Here is a 22,931-nt window from a genome sequence, read left to right on the forward strand (position 1 = left end):
TATCTTCAGGGGCGGATCCAGAGTTTATTGCCGGGGCGAAGTTACCTAAATACCTAAATTGCCTACTTTTTTACGCGTAAAGTGAAGATGCCCTGAAATATTTTGATCGTTCGCTAAATTCAACTGGGTTTGAAAATGCTTGCGCGTTTATATTCGAATTTGAATGAACGTGTTCGAATATCGAACGGGCAAGTTGTGCAATTGGACGGAAAAATAGCTATTGGAATGAAGAATTTGCTTTTTTAAAAACTCACATTATGGTTTCAAAAACTCTTCAATCGCTTGATAGTTCCTAAATATGCATACATTTGGGGGAGGAAGGAACTTTAATTTTAATGAATGTGTTTATGAATAAATTGAATGGTGATTTCAGGCAGCATTTAGTTACCCCAGAAATTTCACATAGCCACATTAAAACATGTTGTTTTTCTGGAGGTATTCGGCCAGGACTGGTCAAATAATAATTTGTCCATTATTTACAAGTGTGTAATTGTTCCTGTTTTCGAATGATGATTTATAAAACTGAAAGAAAAACCTCACAATATAATTCAAACCAATAATAACATAAGTTCATTCCTTACTCAAGTATAAACGTTACCGGTTTTCTTTGTTCATTTTTTTTTTCAGCCTACACTGAACTCCTTGTGATCTCTTCTTGGACCCGATCTTGAAGATTTCAAGAGCAAACCATCGAGGTCGGTGTGATGATGTTTAATTGATTCTATCATGACCGTGGAAAGGGCGTGCCGTCACATCAGAAAAATGATGTAATTCGGTCTCCTTCCCAAACTTTTATCGGCGGGCAAAACAATAATACTAACAAGTGTGGATTGCCCGTAGTTGCCATGGCAACAGATTTAAAAAAGAACCCACCTTGTTATTTACATGTTATCCCCTTGCTCTCGGATAGGCCACTGCCGACACATTCTCTGAATAATGATTCCTCCAAATGATGTCTCGTATACAAATTATTCATTTTATGTAGTGATTTTGTTTGTAATTTTAGGTCCTGTATTGTTTTCCATCAGATGAAGATCTGCGTGGCGACCATTCTGTCAATCGCCCTCCTTCTGGGTAACTCTGTCAAGCTCCTAGCTTCCGTTACTGGGCCGGTCCCTTCGGATGGCGATGGTCCTGCGTCTCAGGTGTGTCAGCAGTGCTGCCAGGGACCTGCTGCAATACCCGGCATACCAGGTCTGCCTGGTCCAGTAGGACCAATGGGGCCGTACGGTCAGACGGGGTCAAAGGGCGATGCAGGTCAGCAAGGTGAGATTGGCCCTATTGGACCTATGGGTGAGCGGGGAGCACCTGGGAACACTGGGTCTAATGGTAATGATGGGATTGGTCTGCCCGGCAAGATAGGTCCGAGAGGGCTACCTGGTTTTGTTGGAGGAACTGGGGAAACTGGTGCCAAAGGTCAGAAGGGTGAGACAGGGGAGACACCAGTGTCACAACGTAAATTCTTTTCTTATATTTTTTATTTTCGCGCACCTCATTACTCGGTAATGAGATCACCCTACGCACATAAATAGTCGAGTCCTAAAGTTTTTCTCCAATAAGAAACGACTATAGTTCCCGCGCCATTAAAAACGTATAACCACTGAGATTTAAGGCGTTGGCATTCGATGCATGGAGCGATGTGATGTAATAGGACATGTTCTAGTATTCTCCAGCATTGTTATCAACCATTGTGGTTGGTGGTACTATTATTCCCTTAATTGGTTGGTATGTAAATGTACATAGAATGAGAGAGAGAATGAGAGAGAGGGAGAAAGCCTTGGGGAGAACGATAGTAGCGTCAGATCAGAAAGCATCATCAAAAATTAGTCCGTGTTAGTCTGAGTGTGTGTGAATGTGACCGGTATCAACCGTCCGAAGACACCTGAATGCAGCAGGTTATAGAAAACCCAAGATTCTGATTTTTTGTGGAAATCAGCCACAAAATCCAGTTTGTCAGCTCGATCGGCAAAATTACAGTGCCGAAGTAAGATCTTCGGACCAGCAGTCCCCGGTCCGATTGTGACCAAAATCGCAACACTCAGCCCGGCATCAATTAAACTGCACTCTCCACAACCGTAAGTGTTATTTTAAAATATTTATATACTTATTTAGACATTCATTTTTATTTCATTGTGCAAAGTCGACAATCCATGAAATGAATTGTAAATCACGTAAGGCCACATCCTGAATGTCGTGTAGACCTTAGATGAATTGCCATGGTTGTGAAATTGAAACGAAGAACGGTCTACATGTATGCCGAAACAGCAGTTGTTTCAATTTATTGTATTAACCTTGCCTTTGTTTGAATTATTGGACGAAATGCTCTTTAGGTTTTTGGTTATTATATTATTATTGTAGATGGCCGTAAATACTGGTATGATCTAACCCGCCACTGAGCCTGAGGGACCGCCTGAGAGAACGCCTGAGAGATCGGCTACTTGGCCGTCATACTCAACTACCTACAGCACGTCTAAGTAAAGCGCAGAATAGTCCTACTTTCACCGTAAAGGTCAAGTTGAGCGGACAACATCTCCTTAGAAAAAAAAACTGTACGGTATCCCTATTGATCAAAAACTCCTCAAAGAACTAACTGACAAGAAACCTGTGTGATATTTAAATAAATATGATAAAATTAAGTGTTACAAGTATATGTAAGTAATAAGAGAACTAAGTGTTCACAAGAAAGCCCAAGTGTTGGGAAAATTAACTGTGAGACGTCTGCGAGTCACCCATCAATACGGTGATAAGAAAACTAAGTGAGAATTAATAGAATTGACTGGTAGAAGATCTGTGTGATCTATCGAATTGAGTGTAAATCTAAGACGTGATAAGCGATAAGATAAATTAGTTTACAGAAAATTTGTACGATTGATAGCTTAACCTTAAGCCAAGAGAATAAGAAAACTGAACTACAGAAAATTTGTGTGAATTAGATAAGTGCAAAAGTTAAACTGAAGTCTTCAATCTGAGAAGACAGTGATTGGAAACATAAGTTCTATTTGGATCCTTGTATATATTAATTGTAAATATTAAATTGGCATATATAACTTGTTAAAATAATACCTGTTCAAAATCTGAAGATTATTGTGTCTGTTGGTTTATATTTCTTTCTGTCTGATACTTCTTTGATCATTGATAATTTGAGCCGGGGTCACCATTAATAAAATTATACAAGTCGATAGAGATAGAGAAAATGAAAATGGTGACAATTATGGGGGCTTGTCCGGGAAATGATTCAAGTGAATAAAGAAAGAAAGAAAGACCACAGAAAGATTTCGAAAGTTGAATTGTAAATAATGTTGTGTTTTCTATTGTGTTATACCACCCTCTTGATACAGGCTGAGTGTTGCAAAACCCCTCTGTCGTCCCGTAGTATCCACTGCTCTCCTCAGGCAACTTCGGGTAAGTTGATACCGGGTGAGAAAATGGATGTAGACTATGAAAAATTGAGAGTGGTTGCTGAAGCATGCGACTTAAGTGGAAAGGAACTGTTAGATTTCGTTCGCGAAGAACGCAAAGAAAGAGAACGATTAGATCGCGATGGTAGGGCATATCAATTAGAAATGCGCCGTCAAGATCGGGAAATACTAGAAATGCAGTTGCGACTTGAAGAGATGAAACATGAACCGATCAGTCCAGAATCTACGCATAACACATCACACAGTGGTCATTCTCGCACTAAGGCAAAAGCACCAAAGTTACCCAAGTTTGATGAGAATAAGGACGACCTAGACGCGTATATTCAGAGATTTGAGCGTTACGCTGAAGTCCAATGTTGGGACCGCGATGAGTGGGGCATAAACTTGAGTGCACTATTGAAAGGCAAAGCATTAGACGTATATTCGCGATTACCCGTAGATAATGCAAATGATTACGATTCATTGAAGGACGCCTTGCTCAAGCGATTTCACCTCACTGCAATAGGATTTAGGCAAAAGTTTAGAGACGCGAAACCTGAGCAAGGAGAAACACCTCCACAGTTTGTAGCACGACTCGATTGCATATTTACCTGCTGGTTAGAGATGGATAAGTCAGACAAGACATATGATAGTGTTAAGGATCTAATTCTTAGAGAACAGTTTCTAAACAGCAGCAGCGAGCAGCTTAGATTGTTTCTAAATGAGCGAAAACCCAAAACTGCAGCTGAAATGTCCCGCCTTGCTGAGCAATATGCTGACGCACACGGTAGTTTCAGTCAAGTCCAAAACACTGTCGGTAGGAAAACTGTCCAGAGTAACTTCCAACACAGAACAGAGTCAAGAGCGCCCTATAAGCCGCCCTATAAGCCGCCCAATGCGCACACCACTCAGTACCCGCGTGCTGATGATAGGCGAAATTTGCGGACCTGCTATATATGCCATAAAGTAGGACACATAGCACGCGATTGTAGGAGCAAACCCAAAGATTTCACCAAGATAGCGAGCATAATCGCATCAGCACTGACAGAGGTTATGGGTAATCCCGCTAACACTGAGCAAGCGCATAGCGAACCAGAAACACAAAATGACAGTACCAATGCAGACACATCGCAACACATACAACACTTTGAGAAAGTTGCATGTATGGTAACACCTCATACCCTTGGTCCGTGTTGCACCCGCGATGGTTATGTTGAACTAAAATGCGGTAAGAAATTGCCCGTACTGAGCGCTGCATGTAGGGATAAAAACCCCACCTGTATGCCAGTCATTGAAGGTGTCATGAATGGTAAGAAAGTCACAGTCCTCAGAGATAGTGGATGTAGTGGTGTAGTGGTCAAGCAAAGTCTAGTACAAGAAAGTCAATTCACAGGTCAAGAAAGGTCATGTGTCTTGGTAGATGGTACGATTCGACAAGCAAAATTAGCCAGGGTTACTCTGAACACACCATATTTTGTTGGATCATGTGAGGCCCTATGCATGGCAAATCCAGTATACGACATCATAATTGGAAACATTGAAAATGCCAGAGACCCCAAAGACCCTAATCCTGAGTGGATGTACCCTGAAAAACATATCAAGTCAAACATAGAGCCCCGAGTCTCAGATGCACCTCAATTGAATGCAGTAGAGACCAGAATTCAGAAACTCAACAAAGAAAAGCCCATGAAGAAATTGATTGTCCCGAACGAGCTACCTGAAGTTGATAGTGAAGAAATCAGACAAGCTCAGGTCAATGACCCTTCCTTGAAACACATTAGAGAGTTGGCAGGTAACGAAAATCAGAAGAGAACTAGAAATGGATCGACTACCTTGTTCTTTTGGTCAGGTGGGTTGTTATACCGTGAATTTAAGGCACCTAGTTACCAGTTTGGTCAACCCTGTCTTCAACTAGTCGTCCCCTCACAGTTCCCCTGATACATACTGAAAATAGCACACGAGTCAATACTTGGCGGTCACCAAGGTATCAGAAAAACATCTGATAAAATACTGAGTCAATTCTTTTGGCCAGGTGTTCAGGCAGATGCCACCAGGTTCTGTAGGTCCTGTGATATTTGTCAACGCACAGTCCACAAAGGCAGAGTCCCAAAGGTTCCACTTGGTCAAATGCCCCTCATTGACACGCCATTTCAACGCGTAGCCATTGATCTAGTAGGTCCTATCCACCCCGTGTCTGAAAAGGGAAATCGGTACATCCTAACTCTCGTTGACTACGCTACTCGCTATCCAGAGGCGATTCCTCTGCGAAACATAGAGACCACAACTGTCGCCGAAGCCATGGTTGACATTTTTAGCCGCGTTGGTATTCCGCGCGAAATTCTAACCGATCAGGGTAGTCAATTCACGTCCGGCCTAATGCGCGAAATCAGTCGTTTGCTATCAATTCGCCAGCTTACGACTACACCGTATCATCCAATGTGTAACGGTCTCGTTGAACGCTTCAACGGCGTACTGAAGCAGATGCTTAAACGTCTTTGTTCAGAAAAACCCCGTGATTGGGATAGATATATAGGCCCTCTGCTTTTTGCGTACCGTGACTCACCCAATGAAAGTAGTGGATTTGCACCATTCGAGTTGTTGTACGGTCGTAGCGTCCGTGGACCACTTTCAATCCTTAAGGAGTTATGGACGGGTTGTAAGAGCGGAAATGAAGAAATACGCACTACATACCAATACGTACTAGATCTCCGAGAACGTATCGACGAAACATGCAAGATCGCAAGTGAAGCCATAAGGCAGTCATCCGAACGCAGTAAGAAATACTATAATCGCAAAGCAAAACCACGAAGCTTCAATCCCGGTGATTTAGTTCTTCTCCTGTTACCGACGGATAACAACAAATTACTTCTCCAATGGAAAGGACCGTTCCCTGTTGTCGATAAGATTGGTCCTGCTGATTATCGGATTGATCTTTCAGGCAAGAATAAGATATTCCATGCTAACTTGCTTAAGAAATACATTCCCAGATCGGAAATCACGTCGTCTCTTACCGTAAAAACAGAACCACGCGATGACGTGTTCGACTCCGTATGCGTGGCATTGATCGAATGCGAGCAAGATTGCAGTGATGATGAATTAATTGAGGAAGCAAGATTCGATAACGATGATATTCTTGTTCTACCGCGCTTAGAAGCAAAAGAAACCATCGATGATATCGAAATCAGTTCGGATCTATCCAGAGACCAACGTCAAGAAACAAAACGCGTACTCGGTAATTTCCGTGACGTACTCACAGACATACCCGGTAAAACGAATTTAGGATACCACGAAATTAAGGTTAAATCCGAAGAGCCCATTCGAAGCAAACCGTATCCCTTGCCTTACGCACTGATCGATACCGTGAACACAGAAGTCACTGACATGCTAAAAATGAACATAATCGAACGATCGGATTCCCCATACGCGTCCCCGATAGTACTGGTGAAGAAACCCGACGGATCAAATCGTTTCTGTATCGATTTCCGAAAATTAAACAAGGTCACAATCTTCGACGCAGAACCAATCCCCAATCCCGAACAGATATTCGCTCGTCTACGCAAATGTCACTATTTCACAAAGATCGATCTAACAAAAGGTTACTGGCAAGTTCCTATGAGTCCAGAAAGTAAGGACAAAACTGCATTCATAGCACCGAGTGGTCTCTTTCAGTTCACAGTTATGCCATTTGGTCTTGTAAATGCGCCAGCTACCTTCAGCCGCATCATGCGAATTCTAACTAAAGACCTAGAAAATGTGGACAACTACATCGACGATATTCTGATACACACGCAGTCTTGGGAAACTCACATCAAAATTCTGACAACCCTACTGAAAAGACTCAGAAACGCCGGTATAACTGCACGCCCCAGCAAATGCTCAGTTGGCATGAACACCATTGAATATCTCGGTCACATAGTCGGCAAGCAAATGTTGGCTCCACAGACTAACAAAATAGATAAAATCAAGCAAGCACCACAGCCAGAAACCAAGAAACAGCTACGATCATTTCTCGGTCTTTCAGGGTATTATCGGAAATTCATCCCAAATTATGCCGCCATAGCTGCGCCGCTAACCGACAAAACTAAGAACAAAGAGCCCAATAAGATTCACTGGACCGACAATCAACAAATGGCGTTTGAAAAGCTCAAGCACTGTCTATCAAATGCTCCCATCTTAATGCTGCCCGATTTTGAGAAGACATTTACCCTACGTACAGACGCATCAGATCTTGGTATAGGAGCAATCCTCTTACAGGAACATGAAGGCACACTTTTCCCCATAGCATATGCGAGCCGCAAGCTGCTAAGCCGCGAGCAAGCTTATTCGTCAATAGAGAAAGAATGCTTGGCCCTAGTCTGGGGAGTCCAGAAATTTCAGACACATCTCTATGGAAAACCATTCATTGTCGAAACTGATCATCAACCCTTGGCCTACATACAGAAATCAAAAATGGCAAACGCACGTATAATGCGCTGGGCCTTGGCAATGCAACCGTACCGCATGAGAATTGTTGCCATAAAAGGGAGCGATAACATTGGCGCTGATTTTCTCAGTCGTAGTGTGAGGCTCACCTCCAAGTAAATATTGAATGTACCGCGAAAGAAACTGTGGAACAATTTCTTAAAGATTGGGGGGTGAATTGTCACAACGTAAATTCTTTTCTTATATTTTTTATTTTCGCGCACCTCATTACTCGGTAATGAGATCACCCTACGCACATAAATAGTCGAGTCCTAAAGTTTTTCTCCAATAAGAAACGACTATAGTTCCCGCGCCATTAAAAACGTATAACCACTGAGATTTAAGGCGTTGGCATTCGATGCATGGAGCGATGTGATGTAATAGGACATGTTCTAGTATTCTCCAGCATTGTTATCAACCATTGTGGTTGGTGGTACTATTATTCCCTTAATTGGTTGGTATGTAAATGTACATAGAATGAGAGAGAGAATGAGAGAGAGGGAGAAAGCCTTGGGGAGAACGATAGTAGCGTCAGATCAGAAAGCATCATCAAAAATTAGTCCGTGTTAGTCTGAGTGTGTGTGAATGTGACCGGTATCAACCGTCCGAAGACACCTGAATGCAGCAGGTTATAGAAAACCCAAGATTCTGATTTTTTGTGGAAATCAGCCACAAAATCCAGTTTGTCAGCTCGATCGGCAAAATTACAGTGCCGAAGTAAGATCTTCGGACCAGCAGTCCCCGGTCCGATTGTGACCAAAATCGCAACACTCAGCCCGGCATCAATTAAACTGCACTCTCCACAACCGTAAGTGTTATTTTAAAATATTTATATACTTATTTAGACATTCATTTTTATTTCATTGTGCAAAGTCGACAATCCATGAAATGAATTGTAAATCACGTAAGGCCACATCCTGAATGTCGTGTAGACCTTAGATGAATTGCCATGGTTGTGAAATTGAAACGAAGAACGGTCTACATGTATGCCGAAACAGCAGTTGTTTCAATTTATTGTATTAACCTTGCCTTTGTTTGAATTATTGGACGAAATGCTCTTTAGGTTTTTGGTTATTATATTATTATTGTAGATGGCCGTTAATACTGGTATGATCTAACCCGCCACTGAGCCTGAGGGACCGCCTGAGAGAACGCCTGAGAGATCGGCTACTTGGCCGTCATACTCAACTACCTACAGCACGTCTAAGTAAAGCGCAGAATAGTCCTACTTTCACCGTAAAGGTCAAGTTGAGCGGACAACATCTCCTTAGAAAAAAAAACTGTACGGTATCCCTATTGATCAAAAACTCCTCAAAGAACTAACTGACAAGAAACCTGTGTGATATTTAAATAAATATGATAAAATTAAGTGTTACAAGTATATGTAAGTAATAAGAGAACTAAGTGTTCACAAGAAAGCCCAAGTGTTGGGAAAATTAACTGTGAGACGTCTGCGAGTCACCCATCAATACGGTGATAAGAAAACTAAGTGAGAATTAATAGAATTGACTGGTAGAAGATCTGTGTGATCTATCGAATTGAGTGTAAATCTAAGACGTGATAAGCGATAAGATAAATTAGTTTACAGAAAATTTGTACGATTGATAGCTTAACCTTAAGCCAAGAGAATAAGAAAACTGAACTACAGAAAATTTGTGTGAATTAGATAAGTGCAAAAGTTAAACTGAAGTCTTCAATCTGAGAAGACAGTGATTGGAAACATAAGTTCTATTTGGATCCTTGTATATATTAATTGTAAATATTAAATTGGCATATATAACTTGTTAAAATAATACCTGTTCAAAATCTGAAGATTATTGTGTCTGTTGGTTTATATTTCTTTCTGTCTGATACTTCTTTGATCATTGATAATTTGAGCCGGGGTCACCATTAATAAAATTATACAAGTCGATAGAGATAGAGAAAATGAAAATGGTGACAACCAGACGACTCCAAACAGCGGGTGGCATTCACCGTGGTAAGGACGAGCACATCGGATACCTCTTCGAGTGACGACACCCGTTTGCCCTTCCAGCAGGCCGAGACCCTTCTGCCAGGTACCAGCTTCGATCTCGAGACCGGCACGTTCACATGTAGTGCGCCGGGCACCTACGTATTTACGTTTTCTGTTCTTAAGTATAGCAACAGCGGTAGCCTTTACATCCATCTTGTTAAAAACGACTACAAGGTGATCACTACCCATGGTACATCAAATCAACTTGGTCAGTTGTCTGGTAGCGCAGTGCTGGTCCTGCAGCGAGGAGACTTGGTGTATCTTACCATGTACGGTAGGGCGCAAAGTGGTTCCAACTATCACTACACCTCATTCAGTGGCTTCCTCCTTTTCTCCGTATAAATAAATAATTAAATAAATAAAATTAAATCAAAACGCATAGTTATACAGGAGCAGTGCTGCATTTTTTTGGTTTCGCTTTCCATTTTGCCAAAACAGTAACCAATGAAATAACAGAAAAATGTTCAATGTCATGATAATAAGAAAGATAATTGATTCTTAATACAAAGCATTTTACATTCAAGTATCAAAACTGCGTAAAAACAGTTAATTAAAAAGAAATTAAATATATGAATTTTGAAAAATAAGGTTTTAGATGCGATTGAAAAACACTTCAAATTCATTATTTTTTGCTCAAATAACGTGGAAGCCTGCACGGTCACTATATACCTTGCCAGGCTTTGGACGAACTTTAAGAAGGTTAAACTGAAACCCATCACAGCTTTTAGTGCGAATGTTAAACGCATGAACTGATATTTACTCTGTGAAGTACCGTAGCGCTGCCTCACCATGGCGGATAAGTTTGAAAAGTACCGAAGAATCTTGAATTCAACCCGCACCGTAACCGAGAGCCAACGTAGTTCCTGAAGTACGGGCGTACGACCCTTCCTTCTGCATATATGTTGTTATTTTTTAAACTGGTAATCGTATGAAAACAACTTAAACTGTTACAATAGTTTGTCTGGGAAGTAACAAATGCATGTATTAAAATATATTGTTGTTGTTAAAATATATTGTTGTTGTGGTTTTTTTTTTTTCATTTGCATTTCGCATACCGTATACAGCCAGAGATTAAATGAAGTCTGGTGGTATCATTTATTTATCCTCGAAAACTTTTTTCTTGAAAACAAAACAAGAGTTTCAAATTGCGCCACAGTGAACCAAGAACTCTCAACTTTTGTTAAACACTTTATTTTGTATCCCATGTTATACATGTATGATTGAGTTTTTGTTTCATGTTAAAAGTTGAGTTTTAGAGCTTTCACTATGATGAAATTGTTTACGATTTAATGAAATTTGAGTTGATAATGTGACACTATATCAGCAGATTACGCAATTATTATCAAGGGCAGATCCAGAACACAATTTTGGGGAGGGCCCCCCAAAAAAATTGGTCCCCCCAAAAAGGGGGTCAAATAAAATTACGGCGTGGGGTCCGGGGCCCGCTTAAGGGCCCCGATTTTTTTTTAGATTCTAGATGCTCTGTGGTGCGATCTGAGGCAATTTTTGACCACTTTAACCAATGTTTTTTTGAGGAAAAGATGGTGGTGTACTCATTGCCTGCCTTTATTGTGATGTCACATAAAAAAAAAAAAAAAATGTTTTTTTTTTTTTGGGGGGGGAGGGCATGGCCCCCTTTGCCCCCCCCCCCGGATCCGCCCTTGATTATGATTCTATAGTATGTATTTGATTCTAAGAAACATTTTTTTCCAAGTATACATTTAATGATGTGCTCTAACAGCTTAACTAATTTAAACACAGATGTTAAACATATAACATGTAATCAGTATCGAATAAAAATACTCAAAAACTGTATTTTGAACATTACTTTAATTGAACACTTAACATTGAACATTCCATCGAATTCCTCTCAGGAAAGTAAAATTACAGAGAAATTTTGACCGTTTACTGAAGACAGTCAATAAAACCGTTTGTCGTTGAAATGAACGAGCAAATCCCAGTCTTACAAACAAAATAATTTCTTATTAAGTACTTAAATCTGTGATTATAGTTAACAATTCTAAACCTTTGATATTACAAATACTTGCAAACAAAGTCAGTTAATTACCTGTATTTTTGTCCATTTTGTTTGTTTTGACTTCTAGATTTGGGGATCGTGTTAATGAAAGGCCGGGTTAACATTGGTTGAAGATGGATGGGGTAGAGGATGAATGATTAGTGGTGTCGAGGGGGTTAGGGATTGAAGATGAGGGGCGGGGGAGCAAAATATGATGCCGATTGTTACTTCATCAAGAACAATGAATGGCACTAAGACGATGGTGTAGTCTACTTATCCCATTTACCCCACGGATTCTTAAAATGCTAAAACATGTAGACAAAACAATATGAGAAATAAAAAATGCTGGATGTCAGGCCCATGAATCTTTGCCCCCTCCCTCCTCCCCAAGACAACCAGAAGCCCACCGACAGTGTTGTTCTGCATCCGCCTGTGATGGGCAGGGTGTTCAGGTTTGCTTGGGTTTGAAGGGTGATAGAGATAAGGTGGTTGCGTTTCGCAGATTAATGGGAGATGGGTGAGAATGAGAGAGAGAGCATTGGTAAGAGAGGCTGAATAGGGTGAAAGCTGTACGATTTCCTCACACGCTCATCTTACAAACGCCGGGTATATTAGGGCCAGTGTCATTGCCACGTGCATGGGGGAGGCTGGTGTGTGCAGGGGCGGATCCAGGAATTTTCGCAGGAGGGAGGGGTTCATCGGCAAAACAAATCTGAAATGCAGACAGGTTATTTTCTCCGGACACTTGACCGCCAAAAGGCGGACATTATTATTATTACCAGTAAAACATGTTCTTCCGCAATTTTTAAATATCCGTTGGCAGATTTATTTCAGTAAAAATAGCTTTGCTGTACGTTCCCATCGTGGTAAACCATGGCCCCGATGCGAATTTTCTGTTCCTAAACTACACCCACATACATGGTTGTTTAGCGCCCTCTACGACACTTTTATGATACGTTAGCAGGTATATTATTATATTTTCCCCCAGTGCGATAGCTCAGTCGATAGGGTTGTGATTTTGCATTGCGAGGTTGCAGGTTCGATTCACCGTTGTTTTGTCCCCGATATTTTTTCTTTTCTAACCTTAGGCTTCAGAAGATATTTTGTTAAAGGGAAATTAAGTCCGAATTTCATTACGTTCGAAATAATTTCTTTTTTTTTTAATTGATGTTTTCTTCTCACGTTTTAGAAAAGTAAATTCCAAAGTTGCAATAGCGTACACCCATTATGCGGATGACGTTTGGGAGAGAAAAAAAAACCGCGCCCATGCAGGATGGTAAAAAGTGCACACCGCTAAATAGGCCTAAACCCATCCACCAAGTGCATGGAAGAAAGTTAAACCCTCAAAATATTCTATATGGGTCATTCCATGTCAGACCATCGCACTTTTTTACCTCATGTCTTCCGATTTTGATCAAAATTGCTGTGCTTGTAGGTTCTGATGAGCAATGAATGCACACCAATTTTTAGTCCGATCAAACCTTCTATGAGGTCAGGGCAGAAACCATAAAAAAACGGATATTTTAAGAGTAAAAAAACACCCTTTTGGAAGAAATATGTCAAAACCATGTCAATTTTCATCGAATATATGCGAATTTGGTATCAAAATAATAAGAATTGGATGCTCAAATCAACTCTTTTGTCAAAATTAAATTTTGTGAAAAGTAGGTCACGTTACCTTAAATATGTTATTGTGACTTTTGACCCAATTTATGCACTAATGTATCATTCCGAAAATCAACGAAGTTAAAATGACTTGATAGAGCATGTCTTTCTCTGTCAGAATCCACTAAAATTCAATTGGTGTCTTCGAAATTTACAACTTTATGACTATTTGTGTACGTTGGTAGGTTACAAATTATAGACTTATATTAGAAATCAACCCACACATCTTTCTATTCTAAGGCGCCTATTATGACCACGGAGCACAGCCTGAAATCGAAAGAGTTTGATTTTGCCGGAGGGAGGAAAAACGCATGGCACGAAGAAAACCCTCGTGGCACAGGAGAGAACCAACGCAACCGTGGGCACCTTGGTGAGAGGCGAGCGCTTTACGCACAAGCCACCCACGCCACCATAAATGCTAGTATAATGTAGTCAGGACAAATAATGAAGGAAAACTGAAAAGCATCCCCCACGCCTTTCGATTCTGTAACGGCTAGCTTGCCGGGTATCAGGCACTTTCACCTGCCCCTTCCCCTCCCCACTTATAGCCTGACATAACGGAAGCACATCGACAATCTGGTTCTGTATCCGCCGTTGGAGGGCAGGGTGTTAAGGTTGGGTTGGGTCTGAAGGTTGTAAGGCATTAATAAGGTGTTTGCGTCCCGCAGATTGATGTGAAATGGGTGTGGTGTGGTGGGGGTGGGGTGGCAAAGCCTTGGTGAGAGAGGCTGGATAGGGTGAAAGTTGAACCCACGTCAGCTTACGGGCAGGTAGGTTAGGGGCAGGGTCGTTGCCAAGTGTAGCGTTGAGGTCTGAGTACCTGATTTAGTAAAAATGGTCTGCGCATTGAACAAACGGCCAGCTCCTCATGCCAGACGGCGTAGTACGGACGTCTTGTCCTCTTTGCCACTGGTTATAGCTGTCCCAACAACCCCCCGTGATTTTCAAATATCCGATGGCAGATTTATTTCAGTAAAAATGTTGTTGCTGTACGTTCCCATCGTTTTTAAAATCATGGTCTCGGCCGGATGTTGAGATACGATACGTCACTTCAAACTCAGTGGCAAACTGACCAGGAAAGCTAGGGAGGGCGTGCCTCACCACTCAGCCTGCCTGGGATTCGGGGAGGCGCTTAACTCTTTTGAATGCTTCCTCCAGAAAATGAGGAGTCTAAATTAAGGTCCCTACAATGAACCACGCTAATGAGTAATACTTCGCAGCGTAATATCTCTCGAAAATACTAGGTTTAAAAACGACACACCCTAGATAGGTATAAGAATAGGAACTGTTTGGAATTGTGGGTAGTATTGTTCCGCTAGAAATCAGGCACACTCAGGGGCACAATTAGTGATTATTTTGGACTTTTGGTAGAATATGGGCCACCGTCTTCTCATTTTTTTTTTTCAGTAGGTATTCTTATAGGCCGCTCTATTTTAGTGGGGAACTGTTAGTTGTCATCAGCAGAACATTGATGAGTGAATTACTAAAAAAAAAAGTGGCACTCGATAGGTTACCCAACGAAAAACAAATGTCACGACACGACTGTATAATGTTGTACAAATAGATTTACTCTTCCTCTTCCTGTCGACGAAACTATTAATAGAAAGGGGAACAACAGCACTTTAGCATTAAACATGCACCCCCTTCTCCGCCTCAGCATATTGGTTCGGGATCCGCCGTTGGCTGCCCAGGGTGGTTAGGAGGGGGAAGGGATGGTGGGGGCAGGGGCTCAATATGGGGATTCGTGCTTGGCTTGGAGATCAGGCTATTGAAGGTTGGCGTTTCATAAGAAAAGCAGTTTGTTGCACATGGTAGGATCCAAACAGTTTGGGTAGGTTTGGGATTAGGTTTGATAAGGCGAGGGTCAAGATCAGAATTGGCATAATAATGTGTTTGGTTTTTGGTATAGGTTGGGCTCAATAAGCGGAGATGGGAGTGCCTCAATAAGCGGGGAGGGGGTTCTTCAGGTGCAAGGTCGATTGCATGCCGAGAAGTTGGCCGGGCCGAGCGCGCGTTTGACTAGTGGATGGGGATGGACATGGTTATAATTAAATTGCCTTTTGGAACGGCTGGGTTCTGCAAAATAAGTATACTTCATCGTAAGAGGGCGGTAACTGTACATGAACCTGATATTATGCACACAATATATTGAAGTTCTTATTACTTTTTTCTTTTCAAGCTAAATTTTTACGCCTTCGTTTTTCTATTAAAAATGTAGACTGCATAACCTGACTACAAAATACTAGCCAACAAATGCATGGCTCCATTAAATAACACGAAGCGCAAAACAAACACTGATTGAATCACATATGGCCGGTGTACGTCATTATTCTATCCACCAATCATAGTTAGTCACCAAACAAGTTGGTGACCACAAGTGAGTGGTCTGTGATTGACACGTGCCAATCACAATCCACGTGTTTGATTGTATCACCGACATCCATACAATCATTCCACCAATTAGATGCGTCTATTTGAGTGTCGGTGATACAAGCTTTGGGTTTAACGTGTGGCAATGTAATATTAACGTCATTTCCCTCTCATCAATATGAAGCGAGTCAGTGATGTGTGATTGACAGCGCGCAGGGAGCCAATCACAAACCGGGCTTGCAAGTTCCTCAGTCACTGCTCGGGAAATCGACGTCAATATTTAAGTCACAAGCTGCCGGCTCACTCCTCACAACGACCGAAGCTCATGTTCACGTTCAGACAACAACCCGAACGCAAGATCGAACAAGAATTGCAAGGTGATTGTTTGAAACAATCTTTACGATAATTCTGCTAACTTTTGGATGTGATATTGACACAAATGTGCTTATTGCCAAAACAGCGTGCTAAACATATTTCCGACCATGATGATCCCATTCCCATACGGTAATTCGATAACTTATCATGCGATATTAGTGTTTGAATCATAACCAGGTACTATGTTGCATAAAATACCATTGAATTTGCTCTTAGTCTGAACAGTTGATGCGAATTCAGACCACCATTTTCTGAGGCCAAAATCAGGCAATAACAGTTCAGAGCAAATAATCTCTGTTTTATATTTGTTCGGAATAAGGAATTCCTGTCTGACAATATATCCGCTATTGCCATCATAGTGCACTCTCAACGCACATTAATTGCCCCAATACTGACTGGTTTATCTAGTTCTTGGAAAAAACAAACTATAAATTCATGGAAGTTTTATAGTTTTTATTGCCATTCAGGTTCGCCAGTTTTCCAGTCAAACCTGGCTGTAGGTTTTTTCAAGAGTGTATTACATCAAGTTCCTTATTCTGATTGATGTTCACGCACTTACACAATTTTTGCAGATGATAAATTTAAACCTTTTTGTGTTCAAAGAAAGAAATCTTGCGAAAGCTGACACTTGACCCATAATATCAGTATGATCAATCACCCGCGTTGTTTTCTTGCTAGTTTTCTTGTTTATTGTATCAGACATAAAATCCCGATGCGATGCGATCACAATTTCCGGCAATCACTGTAACCAATTCAGGATAAAAGGTTATGCGGAAGTTGGCCACGGAAGAATGTATCAAGGAAATCGGGACATCTCAAACATCCTGTCGTATGTTGTGTTATTGAAAATTGGGATAATCTCAATACCTTTTGCACTTTGTTTTGAAGCCTTGTCATTTCGCTAGTTCACAGTGCGCCATTCCGGTTTGATCACTATATAGGCCTGAACGTTCATGGGTCATTCCATGTCAGACCAACGCACTTTTTTACCTCATGTCTTCTGATTTTGATAAAAATTGCTGTGCTTGTAGGTTCTGATGAGCAATGAATGCACACCAATTTTTAGCCCGATCCAACCTACCATGTGGTCAGGGCAGAAACCAGAAAAAACGGACATTTTTAGAGTAAAATACCACCCTTTTGGTAGAAATATGTCAAACCATGTCAATTTTCATCGAATATATGCGAATTTGGTAGTAAAATAATAAGAATCGCATGCTCAAATCAACTCTTTTGTCAAAATTTTGTGAAAAATATGTTGTCGTGACCTTTGATCCAATGTATGTAATAATGTATCATTCCGAAAATCAACGAAATGAAAATGACTGGATAGAACATGTGTTCCTCTATCAGAATCTACTAAAAATCAATTGGGGTCTTCAAAATTTTCAACTTTATGACTATTTTTGTACAGTTGGTGGGTTACAAATGAGTCAATTTATAGACTTTACATTAGAAATCCACCCACACAAGTTACTATTCTTTTTCTAAAGGTACTTAAATTAATCTTGGTTTGGGAATTTCTCATGTTTAGGGCTGATGAGGTCTAACCAGACTCATAATATAAATTATCAGCAGTGGCGCACCCAGGATTTTGCTTGGGGGGGATTCATAGCTTTTTGTTGTCAAATTTCTGTAGAAGATTGAAAAAAAAAATCAAACAAACAAATTGACAACCTTGGAGGGGGGGGGGGGGTTCAAGCCCCTCGATCCCCCCCGATCCCCCCCCCCCCCCCCCCGGTGCCACTGATAATTAGTTATCCCACGAGCGTGCTTGGAATATTGGAATATGAAACAATGCAATGCTGCTGTGACTCATATGTATGGTAGCCCTGAAGGGACATCGCATATCGCAAACGTGTGCGCATACGTATGCGATGTCGCGAAATTTATTGCGAATGTGTGCGCACACGTATGCGATGTCGCAAAATTTATCGCAAATATGTGCGCACACGTATGCGATGTCGCGAAATTTATCGCGAATATATGCGCACACGTATGCGATGTCGTGAAATTAATCGCGAATATGTGCGCACACGTATGCGATGTCGTGAAACAATTCGCGAATAATTATGTGCGCACACGTATGCGAATTTGTTTGCAATGTCGTGAATTTTATTGCATACCTTGTCGCATACCTTTCAGTAAAATTCCTAATGAAATGGGGAGTTGTAGCAGCTAGTCTGGAATCTAGACGTACTGTTAGATATAAATAGGGTCGGACTAATAAACCTTCGCGCGCACGCTGTTCCTCGTGCAATCGTTACTACTAGTACTGTCGAGCGCAAACTTGCTACTTGCGCAACTTTGAAATTTGCGCTCACAAGTTTCAAACTTGCGCGCGCAAATTTCAAAGTTGCGCAAGTAGCAAGTTTGCGCTCGACAGTACTAGTAGTAACGATTGCACGAGGAACAGCGTGCGCGCGAAGGTTTATTAGTCAGACCCTATTTATATCTAACAGTACGTCTAGATTCCAGACTAGCTGCTACAACTCCCCAGTTCATTAGAAATTTACTGAAAGGTATGCGACAAGGTATGCAATAAAATTCACGACATTGCAAACAAATTCGCATACGTGTGCGCACATATTCGCGAATTGTTTCACGACATCGCATACGTGTGCGCACATATTCGCGATTAATTTCACGACATCGCATACGCTTGCGCATATATTCGCGATAAATTTCGCGACATCGCATACGTGTGCGCACATATTCGCGATAAATTTTGCGACATCGCATACGTGTGCGCACACATTCGCGATAAATTTCGCGACATCGCATACGTATGCGCACACGTTTGCGATATGCGATGTCCCTTCAGGGCCACCATACATATGCCACCCGACGCACTACATTATCCCATGTTCCACGAGCCATAACGAATTTATCTTAAAGCAAACTTGACGTCGAATGCGTATATTGTACGTGGTGAGGGATGTAGGTTCATAGTGTATCGGCCCTTCAGCAGCAAATAAAAAGAACACAATACATACTTGTACATGTACAATCGATATCTGGGGCACAATATAGCTGTGCAGTATTATATCAAATCACACTGTTGTTGCTATACTTGTAGATGGACTAATCAGGGTCTAGGATTAAAGGTTGCTTAAAGATAATACTCAATATCGCAATCAAAGTTCGGGTGGCATATGGGTCACAGCAGCATTCCATTGTTTCATATTCCGAGCGTGCTCGTGGGATAACTAATTATCAGTGACACCCCAGGGTGGGTGGGTGGGTGGGGGGGGGGGGGGGGGGCTCAATTCACAGCGCACTCGTGGGATAACTAATTATCGTTGGAACCGATGGGGGGGGGGGCTCGAGGGGCTGGACCCTCCCCCCCCCCTCCAAGGTTGTCAATTTGTTTGTTTGATTTTGGGGTATTTTTTTTTTATCTTTTACAGAAATTTGAAAACAAACAAATTATGAGCCCCCCTCCCCACACAAAAAAGCAAAATCATGGGTGCGCCACTGCTGATAATTTATATAATGAGTCTGGTTATACCTCATTAGCCCTAAACATGAGAAACTCCCAAACCAAGATTAATTTAAGTAGCTTTAGAAACAGAATAGTAAGTAGTGCGGGTGGATTTCTAATGTAAAGTCTATCAATTGACTCATTTTGTAACCTACCAACTGTACAAAAAATAGTCATAAAGTTGTAAATTTTGAAGACCCCAATTAATTTTTAGTGGATTCTGATTGAGGAAGACATGTTCTATTAAGTCATTTTCAGTTTGTTGATTTTCGGAATGATACATTAGTACATAAATTGGGTCAAAGGTCACGATAACATATTAAAAGTCACGTGACCTACTTTTCACAAAATTTAATTTTGACAAAAAAGTTGATTTGAGGATGTAATTCTTATTATTTTGATACCAAATTTGCATATATTCGACGAAAATTGGCATGGTTTTGACATATTTCTACCAAAAGGGTGGTATTTTACTCTAAAAATGTCCGGTTTTTGTGGTTTCTGCCCTGACCATATGGTAGGTCGGATCGGGCTAAAAATTGGTGTGCATTCATTGCTCATCAGGACCTACAAGCACAGCAATTTTTATCAAAATCGGAAGACATGAGGTAAAAAAGTGCGTTGGTCTGACATGGAATGACCCTCATGCTTTCAAGCATTGCACGATACAAGTGTCACTGGTTAGAAGAGACTAGAGGGCGCAAATACAAACGGACCGGATCATTATTACACACACAGTGTAATTAAAGTTCAAATTGCTTTATCTGGCTGGATTCATTTCTCGAAATCCTGTTAAGAGTTGATGTTTGTACAAATTATTCGGACCGTCTACTTAGCTGTCCGACTTCCAAGTTTGAAGCATCAGCTTTCATGGGCGTTGCAAGAGAGGGGGGGGGGCATTGGGCGGTTGCTGCCCCCGGACATGCAAAAAGTAAGGAGGAAAAAGGGGGGAAATAAAAAGACAGGCATGAAATTATACTGTTGTTAATTAAATGGGAGTGGGGGCAAACAAAAAAAATCAATCGTGAAAATGCTGCAAAATATTAAAGGGATTGGGGGGATGTGCTTCGGTCACTGCCGGAGGGGAGGGCGCCCCTCCGCACCCTGGATCCGCCACTGATCTTGCTACACTGCCCGATTTTCTTGAAAATGTGTAACATTTTGTAAACGTATGCATGAAGTTGAATTCCCGAGCGGGACTGAAATCCAAAGCACATGTGATTTCGATGCAAAGTAACGATGCAAAACTTGCTGTTTTTAAAACTCACATAATTATGCTTTCACAAAATTTCAATGACTTATAAGTGTCTAAAAAATGCCCATCCTTGTTTGGTAAAATGGAATGCTGGTGCTATGGAGCATTCAGTTTCCCAAAAAAAATTCACAAAGCGACATTAAAGCATGGTGCTTTTTCCTGCACGTCTTCGGCTAGGAAAATACCGGTCAGATAATAATTTGTCCCTTATTTATTAGTGTATAATTTTTCCTGTTTTAGAGAGATGATTTGTCAAAATAAAATAAAAAATCATCACAATTTTATTCAAATCGATGATAACATTATTTTATTCCTTACTCAAGTTTAAACGCTACCCGTTTTCGGTTTTTTTTCAGCCTACAGTGAACTCCTTTTGATCTTTTCTTGGACCTGATCTTCAAGTCTTCAAGAGCGAACCATCGAGGTCGGTGTGGGGATATTTAATTGATTCTATCATGACAGTGGAAAGAGCGCGCCGTCCCAAAATACCCTGATGTTAATGGGTCTTCTTTGCTAACTTTTATCAGCGAGCCAAAGTAATAACCAGCCCAATTTGTGGATTGCCACAGCCACAGTTGTCATTGAAACCCGACTTTTCATAAAATTGTAACCCCTTGCCCACTGACAGGCCACTGCCATTATCACACCGAACACATTGTGTGAATAATGATTCTTCAACAATTATTTTGTAGTCATACATGTCTTTTAGACAAATCCTTCAGTTTATGTAACATGTTTATTGTTTCGTATTGATTTTTGTTTAGGTTTATAAATAGGCCCTTTATTCTTTTCTTAACAGATGAAGATCTGCGTGGCCACCATTCTGTCAATCGCCCTCCTTCTGGGTAACTCTGTCAAGCTCCGAGCTTCCGTTACTGGGCCGGTTCCCTCGGACGGTGATGGTCCTGCGTCTCAGGTGTGTCAGCAGTGCTGCCAGGGACCTGCTGCCATACCCGGCATACCAGGTCTGCCTGGGCCAGTAGGACCGATGGGGCCGTACGGTCAGCCGGGGTCAAAGGGCGATGCAGGTCAGCAAGGTGAGATTGGCCCTATTGGGCCTATGGGTGAGCGGGGAGCACCTGGGAACACTGGGTCTAAAGGTGATGATGGGATTGGTCTGCCCGGCAAGATAGGTCCGAGAGGCCCACCGGGTCTTGTTGGAGCAGCCGGTCAGGCTGGTGTCAAAGGTCAGAAGGGTGAGCCAGGGGAGACACCAGACGACTCCAACCAGCAGGTGGCTTTCACCGTGGTGAGGACGAGCCACTCGGATACCTCTACGAGTCACGACACCCGTTTGCACTTCCAGCAGACCGAGACCCTTCTGCCGGGTACCAGCTTCGATCTCGAGACCGGTACGTTCACCTGTAATGTGCCGGGCACCTACGTATTTTCGTTTTCTGTTCTTAAGCATAGCAACAGCGGTTACTTTGACATCCATCTTGTTAAAAATAACTACCATGTGATCACTACCCATGCTAACTCAAATCAACGTGGTCAATTGTCAGGTAGCGCGGTTCTGGTTCTGCAGCGAGAAGACACAGTGTATTTGACTGTGTACGGTCGGGCGAATAGTGAGTCCAACTATCACTACACCTCATTCAGTGGCTTCCTCCTTTACCCCGAATAAATAAATCAATTAACAAATTATCACCACACAAAAATCAAACAGTAGCAGTGCTGCAAAAATCAATTCGCTGTCCATTTTGCCGAAACAATAACTAATGAATCAAAAGAAATAATGCTTAATGTCATAATAATAATGACGACAAAATGTCGATAAGTAAGGTACCGTTAAACAGGTATGATAAAACTGGTTGATTATTAATACATGTATAGCATTGTACATTAAAATATAAACACGGTTTACATGACAGTAAAACTAATTATACAAA

At 41.4% G+C, this 22,931-nt stretch overlaps 1 protein-coding gene and 1 long non-coding RNA gene across 2 annotated transcripts; both read left to right on the plus strand.

Moving 5' to 3' along the window:
• The first annotated feature begins 1,927 nt into the window (after window positions 1-1,927).
• Window positions 1,928-3,082, plus strand: LOC119746449. The gene is made up of 2 exons (XR_005273750.1): window positions 1,928-2,075; window positions 2,359-3,082. It is a non-coding gene; the product is annotated as an uncharacterized LOC119746449 (long non-coding RNA).
• Window positions 3,083-21,391: 18,309 nt separating this feature from the next.
• On the plus strand, window positions 21,392-22,666 carry LOC119744258 (collagen alpha-1(X) chain-like). Its single transcript, XM_038220116.1, has 2 exons — window positions 21,392-21,463; window positions 21,839-22,666. Exon 2 carries the CDS (start codon window positions 21,839-21,841, stop codon window positions 22,664-22,666), a length of 828 nt encoding a protein of 275 aa, XP_038076044.1. The 5' UTR covers window positions 21,392-21,463.
• Window positions 22,667-22,931: the final 265 nt, after the last annotated feature.

This window comes from Patiria miniata, unplaced genomic scaffold, assembly GCF_015706575.1.
Source record: "Patiria miniata isolate m_02_andy unplaced genomic scaffold, ASM1570657v1 HiC_scaffold_7, whole genome shotgun sequence".
NCBI classification, from domain to species: domain Eukaryota; kingdom Metazoa; phylum Echinodermata; class Asteroidea; order Valvatida; family Asterinidae; genus Patiria; species Patiria miniata.

Excerpts from the sequence above, each read along its gene's own strand:
- LOC119744258 (XM_038220116.1), top strand. The coding sequence starts at position 21,839 with ATGAAGATCTGCGTGGCCACCATTCTGTCAATCGCCCTCCTTCTGGGT.